The 17,598-nt window shown below is 42.8% G+C and overlaps 1 protein-coding gene across 2 annotated transcripts in view; it reads right to left on the reverse strand.

Moving 5' to 3' along the window:
* KCNT1 (potassium sodium-activated channel subfamily T member 1) overlaps nt 1-17,341 on the reverse strand; it is a 324,143-nt gene extending 306,802 nt beyond the window's left edge. The window contains exon 1 of one of the 2 annotated variants that reach the window (XM_073640228.1): nt 16,766-17,341. In XM_073640228.1, the coding sequence (XP_073496329.1) occupies nt 16,766-16,932 (167 nt within the window). In that variant the 5' untranslated portion in view covers nt 16,933-17,341. The remainder of the gene's footprint in view (nt 1-16,765) is intronic. The other variant, XM_073640229.1, reaches the window with a different exon arrangement.
* Nucleotides 17,342-17,598: the final 257 nt, after the last annotated feature.

A 17,598-nucleotide genomic window follows, 5' to 3' on the forward strand; every position in this document is an offset into this window, starting at 1 on the left:
ATTATGTGGGGGGTAACAGCCTGCATGGAGCATTATAAGGGGGGGGACAGCCTGTATGGGGCATTATGTGGGGGGTAACAGCCTGCATGGAGCATTATATGGGGGCCAGTATCCTGTATGGAGCTTTATAATGGGGCCAGTATCCTGTATGGAGCCTTATATGGGGGCCAGTATTCCGTATGGAGCCTTATATGGGGGCCAGTATTCCGTATGGAGCCTTATATGGGGGCCAGTATTCCGTATGGAGCCTTATATGGGGGCCAGTATTCCGTATGGAGCCTTATATGGGGGCCAGTATTCCGTATGGAGCCTTATATGGGGGCCAGTATTCCGTATGGAGCCTTATATGGGGGACAGTATCCTGTATGGAGCCTTATATGGGGGCCAGTATTCTGTGTGGAGCGATTCGCCAGTTTCTGAGCTATTGTAGAATTTACAATAGATATCACTCATGTAATGTAAGAAGTGAAATCTTTGCATTGTACTATGTATATATTTCTCTGGGGTATCTGTGCATCATGAATCGCGGTATGTATTAAAGGGGCCCACTGAGACTCTTTCGCCCGGGGCCCAGAAAAACCTGGAGCCGGCCCTGGGGGGCAGTATTATAGTAGTTATATTCTTGTACATAGGGGGCAGTATTATAGTAGTTATATTCTTGTACATAGGGGCAGTATTATAGTAGTTATATTCTTGTACATAGGGGGCAGTATTATAGTAGTTATATTCTTATACATAGGGGGCAGTATTATAGTAGTTATATTCTTATACATAGGGGGCAGTATTATAGTAGTCATATTCTTGTACATAGGAGCAGTATTATAGTAGTCATATTCTTGTACATAGGAGCAGTATTATAGTAGTTATTAATCATAATCTTAGTTGATAAAAACTGTAGGTAACGGATATAAACTGATCTGTACAGATTGGAGAAACTCCGCTCTGCTGCATCTGTTCCACATCTGTACCGGCAATACCATAATACAGACATAGATAAAAGTGAGGGAATAACTAAGTGATCTTTAACGCTCATGAAAAAGGATGCTCTCCTTAGTGTACGCTGATTTTTGCCTTTGAGGAATGTGCAGCTCCCTATCTTACCCCTAACAGCTTCTGACAGTGGGATTACAGTCAGCGTCTCATTTCTTTCCTATCCGTTAAGCAATAGCAGCTTAAATTATTAATATCTGGTAAAGCAGAGCAGTAATATCGCCTCGCACATCACCCCATCAGCAATCCTTTCAAGCTTGAGGCTGAGTAATTAAATATCGCCCTCTGTAGCTGGCAGATAGCAGGCATGCTCCGCATCTGCAGACGCTTAATTGCTCACTGATGGGTTAGGCTCCAATGATCGCAGGCAGAGCCCTAATTTTACAGCCAACTAATCCACTTTTGGCCACGATCACGAACTGAAGCTTTTTTGCAAACTTTTGTCCAATAGGTGTAACATGCTGCAACTTTACTCTTAAGTGCAAGTGCATAAAAATTGTGTAACAGCGGGATGCAGAGATTTTAGATGCCATCTTGTCTCTCCACCAGGGGGCCTGAACATGTAGAAGACACTAACTTACATAGTATAGAGCCACCTGGTGTGCAGAATGTATAACAATGTGGACGGCCACCTAATGAGCCCAATAATGGAGGACACACACATGCTCTGTCTCTCTCCCCACAGCCAGATCTCGGGATAGCGATACTCTGTCTACTGCAGAGCAGCCAATAGAAATTGCTTTATTGCAGATGCTCCTTTCCTGAAAAGCAAGCTGGAAGCTAAGATGCGAAGAAGGGATTGTATTGGAAGCTGCCAGAGGTGGAAGGAGACCAATTTTGTCCAAAGCCGACCATCAGCAGCACAAATTTCCAGCAATGGACACATAAGGTATTTTTAAGTTAAAAACACTGTATAACATCTATGAACATTACAGGAATTTTGCTAATAAAATAATTCATAGGATAACCCTTTTGACCCCCTTCCACCATTTAAATTTTTTGCAATTTTGCTTTTTCCTCCCCTTCTTCCAAGAATTATGTGTTTTGTTTATTTTTCTGTATGTAGTTTTTTTGCGGGACGAGTTGTACTTTTGAATGACACCATGCAATGTACTGTAGACAGTAGACATCCAAATGTGGCAAAATGGGGAAAGAACCCAGCAATTCCGACACTTGATTTTGGGTTTTGTTTTTACGGTGTTCATTGTGCTGTGAATAGGATTCTCCAGATCAGTGTGATTAAGGATTTTATATTTTAGTATAAAAACAATTAAAAAAATTTGTAATGAAAAATTTTGTCCAGACCATTTTCCAAGACTCGTAACTTTTTCATTTTTCCATCAATGGAGCTGGATGATGGTTTGTTCTTCGAGTAGAGAACTGTCGTTTTTATGGGTGTCATTCTGGGGTACATCCAAGGTTTTGATAGCTTTTTATTGTCTTTTATTTGTGAGAGGTGCGACGACTGAAAACTCGCAATTCTGGCGTTTCAATTTTTTTTCACCTTATGGGTTAATTCATTTAATATGTTCATAGATTGGATTCTTACTGATGCAGCGACACCAAGTGTTTTTTTTTTTTTTTTTAGATTTCTTTATTTTTGAATTAGGAAAAAAGAGAGAGTAAAACTTTTATATATTTTTATTTTTTATTCCCACCAGGGGGCTTGAACCTGCAATTTTTTTATCGCTTCTAAAGTATTGTTGTATATAGAAGAAATGATAATGCCCAGCTGGGCTTCATAGGAGATTATGAGGGTGCAAAGATGGTGGGGACAGGGGCCTTAAATAGGGATCCACTCCGCTGTGGTAATCCATTGCATCCCGCAATCGCATAGTGAGGAGATCATTGGGTACCAAAATAGTAGCGTGACGCATTCCCTCCATTTATATTGCGCAGTCGGAGGGGTTAAAGCTTAAAATTCTGCCTGCCTGGTGTCACCACTAGGGGGAGACTGAGTTTAATACATACTGTTAATATAAGCTGGGCCCCCAAACAACGTCTTGTACAGGATAATGAAGGAATGATGGACTTACCTAGTATTGGAGATGCTGGGTTTCTGGCTACGGTTATGCCAAGTGATGCCAGTCTTATAATGGTGAGGCACACCCTCCTATAAAACCACATGTTTCATATAACGGACATGGTGCCACCAAGAGCCACCTGACTGGCAGAAAAAATATACGATGGGATTTTATCATCGGGTAAAATGAAAGATGACCTTGAGTTGGTTACTCTTGGCGCTTGAACCAAGTTGCTTTTGGATTTGGACCAAAACTGCAATTCTACATTTCGCCTCTGGGGGCGCTGTAGAAAAAAAAATGCAACACTACTACCTCGGTTTCCTCAGCGGCAGGGCTCGTGATCTGATTACTGGAGGGGAACTTTATTATATTGTACAAAGTAGACAACCCCTTTAAAACTGCGCTTATTTCTTATCGACCCTCTAAATCTACAGGCCTCGTCCTGGTTCCATTGAAAACTCAGAGGATAGAAATGATAACTTTTTATCGATATGTTGCAAAATGGCAGAAAATTATTCCATCTGGCGGGTTTTAAATTCTTAATGCCCGCTTTGAATGTGCGGCAGCTAGCACGACGCCACCATTTGGTGAGCTGGCCCATGACGCCTCGTTAGCCTTCTGCTCCGTCTGCTTCTATTTTAGCGGAGTCCAGAACATAAGGAAGGAAATGACTACACTAAAATCCTGATTTATTCTCCTGGCTATCTCTTCACTTCAAGGAGGGTAAATGTGTGTGACGATCTTATAAGCCAGGCTACCAATAAATTCTATTACCAGCATTTTATTAACCAGAAATTCTGATGTATTGCCGTGGCCCCCATTTGGTATCTTCTAGCACCAGAATTTGGGATCTTCTGCATCCTCCATTTCTATGATGGGACATGTTTTTAACACGGGACTGTATACAGGTAATTCAAGGGTTTCGTCTCAGGGTGGCCTCATTAAAGGGAATGTGTCATCAGAAAATTGCCTATTGTTTAAATCAGGATTTTGTGCTAAAGTTATTTATTTAAATTTTGAATTTTTCTTTGAATATCACAATCTTTAGTAAAAAAAAAAAAAAAAGAAGAAATCTTGCAATTTTCACTTAAGAGTCTAACTTCATGTTGTTTCAGGAAATGCACATGTACATTAGCAGCAACGAACAGGCTGTGACCCTATCTGTTGTATTGAAGCATCTAATAAGCATGTGCAATGGTCATTGTACAGAAGGAGGATGAGGTGGGCTGTGATATCCTGTTGTATCCTGTGTTATGTACTGTATATAGAGGTGTTCTCAATCATTGTACAGGAGGAGGAGTTGAGCTGTGGCATCAACCATTGTGAATGGTGGAGCCTGTATTATCTACTGTATATAGAGGTGTTATCAGTCATTGTACAGGTGTTACTATAGTGGGGTAGTACTGCTGTAAACCAGTGGCCGAAGGAGCACAAGCAGGAACAGCAAGCGGTAGTAGAAGTTCTTGGAGATAGCAAGGAGTTGTAGGAAACAATCTGTAGATAAATTAGAACTATTTGGGTAAGAATGTTCAGGAGCTGGAGATTGAAACTAGGCTAACAACTAGACACAATACTCAAGCAATGATTGAGAGATCCATGTGACTTTAAGTAGGCACAAGCAGGAAAAACAAGATGGATTCCATAGATTCAGAATTCGCCATTTTGGTAAAGAGCAATTGTAGAACACAACAGCAGCCTCCAGTGGTAAGGAGTGAAACTGGAGTACAATTATTAAAGTGAACAATAGCGGCCACTAGTGGTCAAACTGTAGAAGGCAACAGAAATCCTGACAACAGGAGCAGGAGGAGGAGGTGAGCTATGACTTCACCTATTGGGAATGTTTGATCCTGTGTTATATGCAGTATATAGAGGTGTTATCAGTCATTGTACAGGAGGAGGAGGTGAGCTGTGACATCATCTATTGTGAATGGTGGATCCTGTGTTACTTACTGTATATAGAGGTGTTATCAGTCATTGTACAGGAGGAGGAGGTGAGCTGTGACATCATCTATTGTGAATGGTGGATCCTGTGTTACTTACTGTATATAGAGGTGTTATCAGTCATTGTACAGGAGGAGGAGGTGAGCTGTGACATCACCTACTGTGAATGGTGGATCCTGTGTTATCTACTGTATATAGAGATGTTATCAGTCATTGTACAGGAGGAGTAGGAGGAGGTGAGCTGTGATATCACATACTGTGAATGATGGATCCTGTTATCTACTGTATATAGAGGTGTTATCAGTCATTTTACAGGAGGGAGAGGTGAGCTGTGACATCACCTATTATAAATGTGTTATCTACTGTATATAGAGGTGTTATCAGGTAATGTAATTGTGTCTCTGAGGATAATGAGCCTGCTGAAAACTTTACAGGACAGGAAATAAAAAATCCCAAGTTTACAGTGTGAAAATTGCAAGATTTCTCACTTTTATTTTGAAAAAAAGTTTGCGATATGTAAAAAAAACATATATGTAACGCAAAAACCTGTTTTAATCCATAGGTCATTTTCTGATGTTAGTTTCCCTTTATGGCATTAGGGCCACATAGATGGAGATCTATAAGAGTCTCCTGCTGTCATGGACTCGGCCTGTCCCTTACATTTACGGCCTTTCATTTGACTAGCTGTCATGTTATGCCACGTTTCCCTGGTGGATTGTTCCCTAACAATCCACAAGTAATGTGAGCTGTGACATTTATTAGCTCTTGCCCTTATAGGCAATCTAATTGATAGTCGGAATCTGCTCTAAAGATACCACTTGGCCTCCTTAACCTACTGGACCCTTGTGCAACTGCACCATCGGTATGTCCAACCCTGCTCAGGATCCTTTGGGGTAGGCATGGATAAGACAGAAGAGCCCCATTAATCCCTTCCTAATCTTGGACATACATGGAGCTGAGCCCGCACCATACTCGGCAGGTGTCAGCTGTGTTATACAGCCAGCATCTGCCTATAACAGGAGTGACCAGAGCTAGCTAATAAAAAAAAACAAAAAAAACCACATATTTGGTACCATTGAATCCATAAAAGTGAAATCTATGAAAATAGAAAACTAATCGATATAGTTAATGTCATAAAGAAAAAAAATTGTAAAAACACCAGAACTAACGTTCTCTGGTTTCTGCATCCAAAAAGTGAACAAAACATCATATGGACCCCAAAATGGCATCACTAAAAACATCACAAACCCTCTCCCAGCTTTGGAGATGGGAAAAAAGTTGCAAAAAATAGCCACACAAACCCAAATTAATTATTTTATTTATTTTTTTACAAAAACAATCTGAATTTTGTTAAGCTACTAAAATATATATATATATATATATTATATATATAAAACCTACAAAAGTTTGGTATCAGAAATGCGTGTTTTTCATAATTTCACCCCACTTGGAATCTTTTTTTCCCATTTTTCAGCATATTATATGGTAAAGTGAATGGTGTCTTTCAAGAAATACAAACCCCGTTGTTAGAGGAGTAGAAAAAAGTAAAAGCGTGAAAACAAACAAAAAATAAAATCGCTTGGTTAGGAAGGGGTTAAGACCTGTTTAAAAATACGTCCACACTTTAGGGACTCGTCACCGAAACGTTCCAATGGCCTCTCGGTTATAGTAGTTCTTAATGGTTAAGTGATCCTGGGATTCAATTTATTTAACCAAACTACGCCCATGAAGAATATAGCGGATGGTAAAAGATCGTGAATGCCCATATTGGGGTCTTTGTCAGGGTCCTCACAGACGATTGGCTGTGAAATAAACAGATAGAAAAATCACCACTGGCTGCAATGTGTAGATTGTGAACTAAGATGGCTAACCTGTGGAGTATTTGTAGACTTCTGCCTACCAATAAGTTCTTGGTGGACAAAACAATTCTCTAACCCCCTTAGAAGCCCTGATCCGTATTGGTTGTGGCATCAAAGGGGGTAAATGGCTGGAATTGGCCTTATCTCCGATCCTGGCACTTGTATGGAGAGGCCATCTGTATATTACAAACATGTCCCACTTTGGATGGCATCGGCTCAGCCCCTTGCTGTATGTAAGAGCCATTATTATGCAAAAAAATGTGTCTCCATGGTAACAGACTACAAACAAGTCCTGTATGTAGTCTGATCTTGCAATCAAACTGCCATTCCTCTGTTCCTTCTACATGACCTGGTTATATAAAAAGTGGATGTGAATGTGGACTTTTCTTTTAATGTTGTGTGCCCACTTATTGCCAACTAAAAGGTCATAATTAACATTAAACTTGACGCAGACATTGTGCCTTGGTTTTATCGCCACCTATAACGATGCATTAAACTGGTTCCTCCCAGAACAAAAGGGATAGAAGTATGAGAATTTTCCCCGGTGCCCTCCCAGATGCCCGCTCCATCTGCAGTGAATTGAGAGCCCACAAACCTCCGAGATGGCGTCAGCCACAAGCCGAATGATCTATTTATCATCCCATGTTTGTAAATGTGAGTCAATCTTCTGGATCGCGGCCGGCACTGATATTGGCGAGAGCTGAATGTAAACTATTCTCTATTAATTATTCCAAGGAGGAACCATCCATACAAGAAAATCCCACACAGCCGAACATACAAAACCAAACACCGCAGGGATGAATGCCTTCACACAGCGTCGATACCAAAACACCAAAAACACGACGGTCACACTTTACACGGGATGCACCCTGTGAAGACCCAGGGTCTTCCGTGGGCATAATACTACTAGCGGCAAGCTTAGGAAGCTGACAGTCCATTGAGGTACAAGGCCAGGAGACCCGAGGGTCCCACCCTGGCTTCTCCGAACATATCCATGGGACCAGGTGACCAGAGGGTCACAATCCTTGTTTCCCCAAACGTCTCCATAGGATCAGTGATGATCAATGGAGCAGATCTGTATCCCTTCAGCTGGGGCCGGGGTCCCCTAAGCTGACATCCTGTAAAGTTAAATCTGTATCCCTCTTGATGGAGCCATGTGTCCTAGCTGCTGTACTGAACAGTCTCTCTATTTCTCCTTGGAGCGTGATAGAAATCCCTTTATATATTTACATCTGTGACTCAGGTCATCATTCACAGGTCAGGAGGAAATGGGCAGGGGCTCATGTTTCATTGTTTGAGCATTTAATCAATTTGCATAGTTTGTCCTTCTCTGATTTGCAAGTCAACAAGCCAAAGGGCACACACAATGGTTAAATCAACATATTTAGCAAAATTAGAAAACATCCATTGTTCAAAGACCCATGCGTCTCTGTCTTACGAAATTAACAGACAATAAGTTGCAGCAAATATCAACTAAAGTGTCAACATTCAGACAATATGACAAAGTCTCTTGACCTACTGAAAACTGACTTCTGGATAATTAAGATTAAATTCTGTGTCGTCACACACCCCTATACTATGAAAGGCGGTGCCAAAGGCGCTTGCAGCCCTCCTCCCACACCTACTGTCCCAAAAATATGAGAAGGCGCCACCAAGAGATGTTCCCTGATTTATTGATTGGGCAGTGATGTATGGGCACAGTATGGCATGGCTGGTGGTAAGCCGCAGGTATGTCAACCCACCAGGGTTTACAGGGAGCAGCCCTATTTGTACACCCCCCTTCACCCGGTCACTCTTCATATCCTGGGCTGAAAAATAGCCGTAACCTGGGCCTGATATAAATAAGGGGGTCTAATAAGGGGTTTAGGGAATCTGAGGTCTGAAATTTAAGGGTTATTCCCAAAATCGCAAGGTATCCCCTACCCATAAGATAAGAGATAGTTTGGTAATTTCTGAAGGTCTGACTGTGGGCCCACCAACGATCTTGATAATGGGGCTCTGGAACCCAGAAAACAGGGTTTTTCAGAGAATGGGTCAGAGGTGGAAATGTTTACCCTCCCATTTATTTAGTGTCAATGGGACTGCCGCTCATAGTGAAGCGCTGTACTCGTCGCTTTCCGGCAGTCCCATTGACCATGAGTGGACAGGAGGCCCAGCATGTGCACCACTTCTCCATTTCTCGGGCTCGTTGGTGATTTGACCCCCCCAGTGATCGGCACATTTTTCACACTATTCGGTTGCAATCAATCATTTACAGAAGATTTACAAATGATGGTCGATCAAAATCGACCATGTTGGTCAACTTTATCTTACATTCCTAGGTAGCGTTAAGGTCATGGAAAGAGATTGAGTTGGAGAAAGAGGAGCAAACATCTGGCCCTTATGTTCTGGGTGACAAAATAATGGGAGAAGGTGCTTCATATTGATCTTTGCTATGAGCCCCCCCCCCCCCTCCATGTATTAAGGAAACCCTATTTACCATAATTTGCCCACAAGGCCCAATCGTGGTAATTAAACTAAACCTGTTCTCAAGAAATACCCAATGGGGGCAGGAAAAGGAACATTATTAGTCCAGAAGATTTTCCTTATTACCTATAGCTCCTTTTAAATAGGGAAGTCCTGATCTTGAGTAGTGGCCCCTGACTGGAGGTACTGGCCCAGTGGGTCATCTGATGAGTGACTATTGGTTCAGCTTTATTAGGTCGATATATGGTTGATTTGCTCTTAAAAATAAGTGTAAATTTAATACAAAATGAACCCAAAAACAACTTATTTTTCTAACTACTTACAGGATTTTGTTTCCATGTCTTATCGTTTTCCAGGACCCGGATCACGGACTTATTATGTGTTGTTTTCCTAAGGATCAAAGCCGAGTATTGGAGTTGTGATGTCCGGCTCCTGACTGGTTCTGTCCATCTGCAACACAAGCCCAGTGTGGAAGCGGGTCCGGCGAGGGGGGTCTGTTTACTAAAGGAAACCTGCCAAACTAAGAAAATGTGCATCTGTCAGGGATATCTGCTGCCTCCTGCCATGACAGGGAATTGGATAACGTTCGGTTCAGCAGGAGAAGCAGAGGTGTCCGATCATAAACAAGAGTGCAGCCAAAGCCGACAATGGGCAGAACTGGCCCGGGGTAAAGAGCTACCAGAGCGCCAGGCTATTAGCGTTAAGCAAGTATTATAAACTAGCTGTGAAATGCAATACAGATAACTCCTTGTGAGCACAGAGGGTCTCAGATGCTGCAGAACCTCTTAGTCGGAATTTGCAAAATTTAAAAATAATCTTATTTATTACTGCTGATAGTGGGGTCTCAGTATTGGTGTCCCCTATCGAGGTAAGTCCCTTTGGCTAATGGATCCCATGGTATTTGCTATGCCGGACGTTAGATTGGAGATATGGGATACATAATCAGCATTTAAAATCTACCTGGAAACCGTCAAAAAGCTGCTGGTGACAGATCTGATCCTCTAATTATGAGTCACAGTGCACACGGTGCACATTACTGTCCTTGATTGAATGAGGTGTTGGACTGATCATACTATTGACTTTTTATTTCCCCCCACCTCCACCGCAGACCCTGTACCCCAAAACCCAATGCATATATGTGTATTACAAAGATCGGTCAACTGACCTCCTCCTGACATTTCTCTACTAAATACTTGTATTCCCCTTAGAATAACAAGTCTGGAGAATCTTTTCTTAGAATTGGGTGCATTCCTCTGTTATGCCTCCTGGAAATATATAAAGTGACAGCAGACTGTCCTCTTATGTCTTTAGGATATGTCAGCACCAACTGGACGGTGTCAGCGAGGGTAATGATAATACACCTTTATTCATACATTTCCAGGAGGAATAACAGAAGGATGGTACAACACAGGCTCTCAGATTTGTGAATGTATGTTAAATACACTGCTCAAAAAAATACAGGGAACACTGAAATAACACATCCTAGATCTGAATGAATGAAATATTCTCATTGAATACTTTGTTCTGTACAAAGTTGAATGTGCTGACAACAAAATCACACAAAAATCATCAATGGAAATCACATTTATTAACCAATGGAGGCCTGGATTTGGAGTCACCCCCAAAATTAAAGTGGAAAAACACACTACAGGCTGATCCAACTTTGATGCAATGTCCTTAAAACAAGTCAAAATGAGGCTCAGTATTGTGTGTGGCCTCCATGTGCCTGTATGACCCCCCTACAACGCCTGGGCATGCTCCTGATGAGGTTGCAGATGGTCTCCTGTGGGATCTCCCCCCAGACCTGGACTAAAGCATCCGCCAACTCCTGGACAGTCTGTGGTGCAACATGACGTTGGTGGATGGAGCGAGACATGATGTCCCAGATGTGCTCAATCGGATTCAGGTCTGGGGAACGGGCAGGCCAGTCCATAGCTTCAATGCCTTCATCTTGCAGGAACTGCTGACACACTCCAGCCACATGAGGTCTGGCATTGTCCTGCATTAGGAGGAACCCAGGGCCAACCGCACCAGCATATGGTCTCACAAGGGGTCTGAGGATCTCATCTCGGTACCTAATGGCAGTCAGGCTACCTCTGGCGAGCACATGGAGGGCTGTGCGGCCCTCCAAAGAATTGCCACCCCACCCCATTACTAACCCACTGCCAATGCTGAAGGATGTTGCAGGGAGCAGATCGCTCTCCACGGCGCCTCCAGACTCTGTGACGTCTGTCACATGTGCTCAGTGTGAACCTGCTTTCATCTGTGAAGAGCACAGGGCGCCAGTGGCGACTTTGCCAATCCTGGTGTTCTGTGGCAAATGCCAAGCGTCCTGCACGGTGTCGGGCTGTGAGCACAACCCCATCTGTGGATGTCGGGCCCTCATACCACCCTCATGGAGTCGGTTTATAACGGTTTGTGCAGACACATGCACTTTTGTGGCCTGCTGGAGGTCATTTTGCAGGGCGGTGCTCCTCCTGTTCCTCCTTGCACAAAGGAGGAGGTAGCGGTCCTGCTGCTGGGTTGTTGCCCTCCTACGGCCCCCTCCACGTCTCCTGGTGTACTCGCCTGTCTCCTGGTAGCGCCTCCAGCCTCTGGACACTACGCTGACAGACACAGCAAACCTTCTTGCCACAGCTCGCATTGATGTGCCATCCCGGATGAGCTGCACTACCTGAGCAACTTCTGTGGGTTGTAGAGTCCGTCTCATGCTACCACGAGTGTGAAAGCACAACCAACATTCAAAAGTGACCAAAACATCAGCCAGAAAGCATTGGTACTGAGATGTGGTCTGTGGTCCCCACCTGCAGAACCACTCCTTTATTGAGGGTGTCTTGATAATTGCCAATGATTTCCATCTATTGTCTGTTCCATTTGCACAACAGCATGTGAAATTGATTGTCAATCAGTGTTGCTTCCTAAGTGGACAGTTTGATTTCACAGAAGTTTGATTTACTTGGAGTTATATTCTGTTGTTTAAGTGTTCCCTTTATTTTTTTGAGCAGTGTACAAGGATTTACAGAAACAGTCAGTTCATCCGTTGCAGATATAACGGCTCCCGCTCTTCTGGGAATGATTTCTACAGGATTTTGGAGGCGTCTGTAGGAATTTTTGCCCCTTCATCCAGAAGAGCATTTGTGGGGTCAGACCCTGATGTTGGGGGAAGGCCGGGGTCACAATCTCTGTTCTTGGATGGGAATGGTGCTCTGTGCGACCACTCATGTTCTTCCACTAAACCCTCCTCCCCCCATGTCTTCGTGGACAAGCTGTTCTTCCGTGTTTAAAAAAAAAAATGTCTGTTGCATTCACTGCCTCTGCTTTTATATTGGCTACAATAGTCCCTGCTGAAGCCTAGCCATTGTGGGGAAACCCACATGGCCGCATCTGAGGTCACGGGAGTCTTCTCTGGCAGATATAATCTTTAACTTTGTATGAAATAGCAACAGGAATTTTTTTTTTTTTTTTTTGGGGGGGGGGGGGTGATTCCCACGAATTGAAATGCAAATTGTTTAAATTTCACCGGGACCTATGACTTTCCTAAAATTCAATACAAATTTGATTTGATTCGCTCATCTCTACAAACATTAATGAAGATGGACGGAATGGTGAGAGGCCGAGTGTTATACACCAGAGGCAATGGCACGGAACGAAAAACCCCAAATCAGTCAGTAAGACTTGGGTCCCAATATCGTTCTCTGCATGGTTTATCATATATACATCCCAGCTTGTGTGAATGAAGGCTTGGCAGGTTTCACATCTTGGATTCTATCTCCTTACGATCTTGTAGGTGGCAGGAGAAGTATTTGGATCATTAGCGCACGTTGGCACTGCCGGTGTCCTTCCACGCTCTCCTCTGCGCACATTCAGCTGTTAATGTCTCATTATTTCCAGAGCTCAATGACAAGTCTTGCACGTTCTCCCCGGAGATGATGCATTTTTTTTGCTGACCAGCAGTTTTTGGCACGATACGCGCCGCTGCTGCGGGACGGTTTAGCAGCGAGGATCTGCATATCGCTCGTTATTTAGTACATTGCCTGTTTCCTTCAGGGCAGACGGAGAGCTGCTGTCCCTGCGTGTGCTGAGTCGCCTCATTCTGCATTTCGGGGACCCGTAGGTGGTCTGCAGATTTCGTTTGATGCTGTCCCATGTGAACATAGCCTGTGCTATTCCCCTCTGGACTGCAGCTGATGTGCTGACTCTGACATCCTGCAGGTGTTAGCGGGTCTCCTTCCGTCCTTAAAAGAAAAAAAGCCACTTACCCCCCCATAAAGGTAGAAGTTATAGAATCGCTAATCTACACCCACGTAATATTTATACATGGCGGCAATCAGCTCCTACGTGAAGGTATATTTAGATGCCACGGGAAAAAAATGGTAATAAATGACTTATTCAAGTCCTGGAAATTTGAGGGGGGGGGGGCAATATCATGTTTAAAGTTAGATTGTAAAATAGGAAATACTGGACACGATGTAATAGAGCGCGAGGAGCTGAGCGGAATGATGTATAGTTTTATGGGAAGAGATTCACCAGAACTTTAAATATGGCCATTGAAATCCATTCTAAGATAAAGAGTCAGCTGTCAATCACTGACTAGGACCGCCCACTGGACTCACTGTCTAGGACCGCCCACTGGACTCCTGAGCCCAGAATCAGCAGGGATTTAAATGAAGAAATTAGCAAGTTGTACTAGATCTTTTCCTATAAACATATATATCATTCTGCTCAGCAAGTCCTGCTCTGTCTGACGATGTGACGCCACGCTGAACGTGACAAGTAAGTATTAGACGGAAATGTTAAACATGGCGGATTTCTTTCCAGTCAGTCGGTTAAAACTATCACAAGTTGTTAAATCTCACCCCGTGAACATACTTCTTTAGCAATTGCAATTCTATTTAGTTGTGGTCACGATTTTCCACAATTCATCAGATACTGAGCAGCGCGTATGGCTAGATCACATTAGCAAGTGACTATTTGGCGGTATTAATTCACTTTTTAGTAAAAATCTCAATATTCAAAATACTTATTTGGATGGTAGTGATAATTATTCCAAATAATAATAACTATTTGGCAGCAATTATTACTACTCAATAGTTGTTCCCACTTGTTGGCAGCATTAATTGCTATTTAGCAGAGATTCTCACCTTTTGGCAGCATTAATTACTATTAGGGCAGGTTCACACGAGCAGAGAAAAAATCTGATTCTTCCAGAAAATTCTGATGATATTTTTCTCCCTTGTCATCCATGTACAGTCCGTTTTTTTACACCAGCTATTAACCATTTGCAGTTTCCTATGATACAGAGCTGCAATGTATCCATAAATATCGGATGCTAGACTGTGGATCTGTACGGCATCTGATTTTTTTTCCCGCGCCCATAGACTTTTATGGGCGAGTCTCACCAGATTAATGAAATAAACTAGGGCACGCTGACATTTTTTTTTTTCACACTCAGATTTGATCAGTGAATAAAAAAAATATAAAAAAAAATAAAAATCGCTCATCTGCACGGCCCCACATTTTGCTCTGAGTACAGTCCATTTTTTTTTTTTATGAACCCAACTCAGACCGAAAGTGCGGTGGTGTGAACCTGGCCTTTCACAGAGGTCAGCACTATTTGGCAGCATTTTTTTTTCACTGTTGATTCAGAAGAGACTGAGCTGCAATACCAAACATAGCCTAAGGACAGGGGTGGCGCTGTTTTAGTAAAAGATGACAAACTCCATGTCCATTTCTAGCAGTTTATTCTCATCCATCAGACCAGCCTGCCCATATCAGACTTACTGCCTTACTGATATGTTTTATCACCATCTGCAATTGCAAGGAGAGCTAGGAGATCTGCAGAACATTTTCCCATTACTGCAGAACATTGCTCCAATGTTACAAATACATACCTTATCTGCACCATGGATTATTGGCAGTCCTGCAGAGCATTACTCCTGATATATTGTTATTCTCTCCAGTTTTTGACCTCTACTGAATTCAGCAGAGCATTACTCCTGTTATAGTGTTGGTCTGTCTAGTTTTTTTACCTCTACTGAGCTCTACAGAGCATTACTCCTGATATATATAGTTATTCTCACTATTTGTTTTTTACCTCTACTGAGCTCTGCAGAGCATTACTCTTGATATATTGTTCTTCCCTCTAGTTTTTGACCGCTACTAAGATCTGCAGAGCATTACTCCACCTCCTCCCCCATTGGTATAAACAGGTTTAATGGTTGTGCTTGTTACACAACTGACCTAACATCAGGTTTGCAGGTCATTGCTCTGTTTTGTCTCTACATTAATAAATTCTCCATATATCACTCATACAATATGTTCTGCAGACTATTGCTCTGTTTTATCTATTGCCTATTTATGTGGATAAATTCCACTTCATGGCTACTTTACAGATCTGCAGATTATTGCTTTGCTGCTCTATTACTCTGTGTTATCTACCACTCTCCTGCACTAAACTGATTCATTTTAATGGAATATTTTACACCTGTCTTCCACATACTCCTCTGCAGACTATTGCTCTGTTTTGTCTACATTAATAAATCCTCCATTCATCACTCATACAGTATGTTCTGTAGGTTCTGCAGACTATTGCTCTTGTGCTGTATTGTTCTGTTTTATCAGTTTCCACATTTCTTACACATACTCCTCTGCAGGCTATTACTCTGTTTTAGTAACCACCTTCCGTCTGTATCTATAGACTCTGCAGGTTATTCATTCAATGATCTGCAGACTTTTGCTCTATGTTATGTGCCACCTTTCTGCTACATATTGATAGAATCTGCAGATCATTCATCCAGTGGCTTCTTTAGAAACCTGCAGACTATCGCATTATTGTTCTAGTGCTCAATTTTTATCTACCCCCTTTCTGTGTACAGATATATTCTGCAAATCAATTTTGCAGACTATTGCTCTGTTTTCATTGCCACCTTCCATGTACTTGTTGGTTCTGCAGATCATTCACCCAATCACTTCTATAGATGCCTGCAGACTATCACCCTGCTGCTCTATTACTTGATGTTATCTACCACCTTACTGTTAGTTGCTGCAGATCATTCACTCACAGGACTCTTGCAGAGTATTGCTCTGTTTTCATTGCCTTGTGCATATTGTTAGTTGCTGCAGATCATTCAATCAGAGGACTCTTGCAGACTATTGCTCTGTGTTCATTGCCTTCAGCACATTGATAGATTCTGCAGATCATTAATTCAGTAGTCTTTTCAGACACCTGCAGACTATTGCACTATTTTATCTACCATCTGCAGAAACATATACACTTTTTCCTCCTCTTCCAGAACAGCAAACTTGGACATCCAGCAACTCCTCATCATCCTGAACTACTACTCCTATCATCCCCAAACTCAAAACCAACCCAAAAAAGTGTCATCTCTAATAACAGTCTAATCTCATAGTCTTTGGGTCCATCCAAGAGACCCTCACAGTAACCTTTAACCCCTTCATGGTGTCCAGGGTCCTGGCCAGCCTTACCTGGAGGTATACTTGTGGGTGCTGCCATCATCATAGACAAAGGTCTGGTTGGTGTAACACTCAGTGCACATCCTTTGGCCACACTCTCCTGGGTGCAGGTGGTGATGCTGGTGGGATGTGGACTTGTAGACACCTTGGAGGCTCCTTTCCTTGTCTGAAAATGGCATCCCAGCAATGAGTGGTAGAGATGGCCACTACATAAAGTCCCTAGATCTAGGTCTTGAGCTTGTCCCTGGTGGGTGTCAGAACATCTGCCCCTTCTCCAGGCTGTGGGCTGATGTCCTGCAGGTGGAGGGGAAGACAACCAAAGACATTTCCATGTGTCCCTTTAAATCCAGGCAGAGGGGTGATCGCCGGCTCCCTGCACCACACTCCTCACTCAGCAGTCCTGGGACTCAGAGGCAATTGGTACTAAGGACCCTGTGGCAGCAGCCAGGACTACAGGGGGACAATTCCTCCTCCAAGCCTTCATTTATCCATCCACTCTTTCTTCTTTTGTTAAAACCCTTTTCCATCTCCTTAGAACTGTTTGCCCGGTTCACACTGGGGGCTTAATTTTCCATTGAAGTCAATCCTATTGCCCCATCTGCTGGTCACTTTGGGTACTGCACGAATTGATTGGATCTGGCATGCTGGGGGTTGTAGTCTTGTAGTCGCTTGTTACTATCTACTATTAATGAAATGCAGCATTAAAAAAGGTCAATGACCCAGGATCTTAATATAACTCATCAGTGATGCCATTTTAATTTCTGCAATGGATTAAGAGAGGACACTATATTGTAATTGCACTACTAATTACCACTTCACATGCTCACCTAGGCATCAGCTGCTGG

This window comes from Phyllobates terribilis, unplaced genomic scaffold, assembly GCF_046119375.1.
Source record: "Phyllobates terribilis strain yellow unplaced genomic scaffold, ASM4611937v1 Scaffold_7__3_contigs__length_470593459, whole genome shotgun sequence".
Classification (NCBI taxonomy): Eukaryota; Metazoa; Chordata; class Amphibia; order Anura; family Dendrobatidae; genus Phyllobates; species Phyllobates terribilis.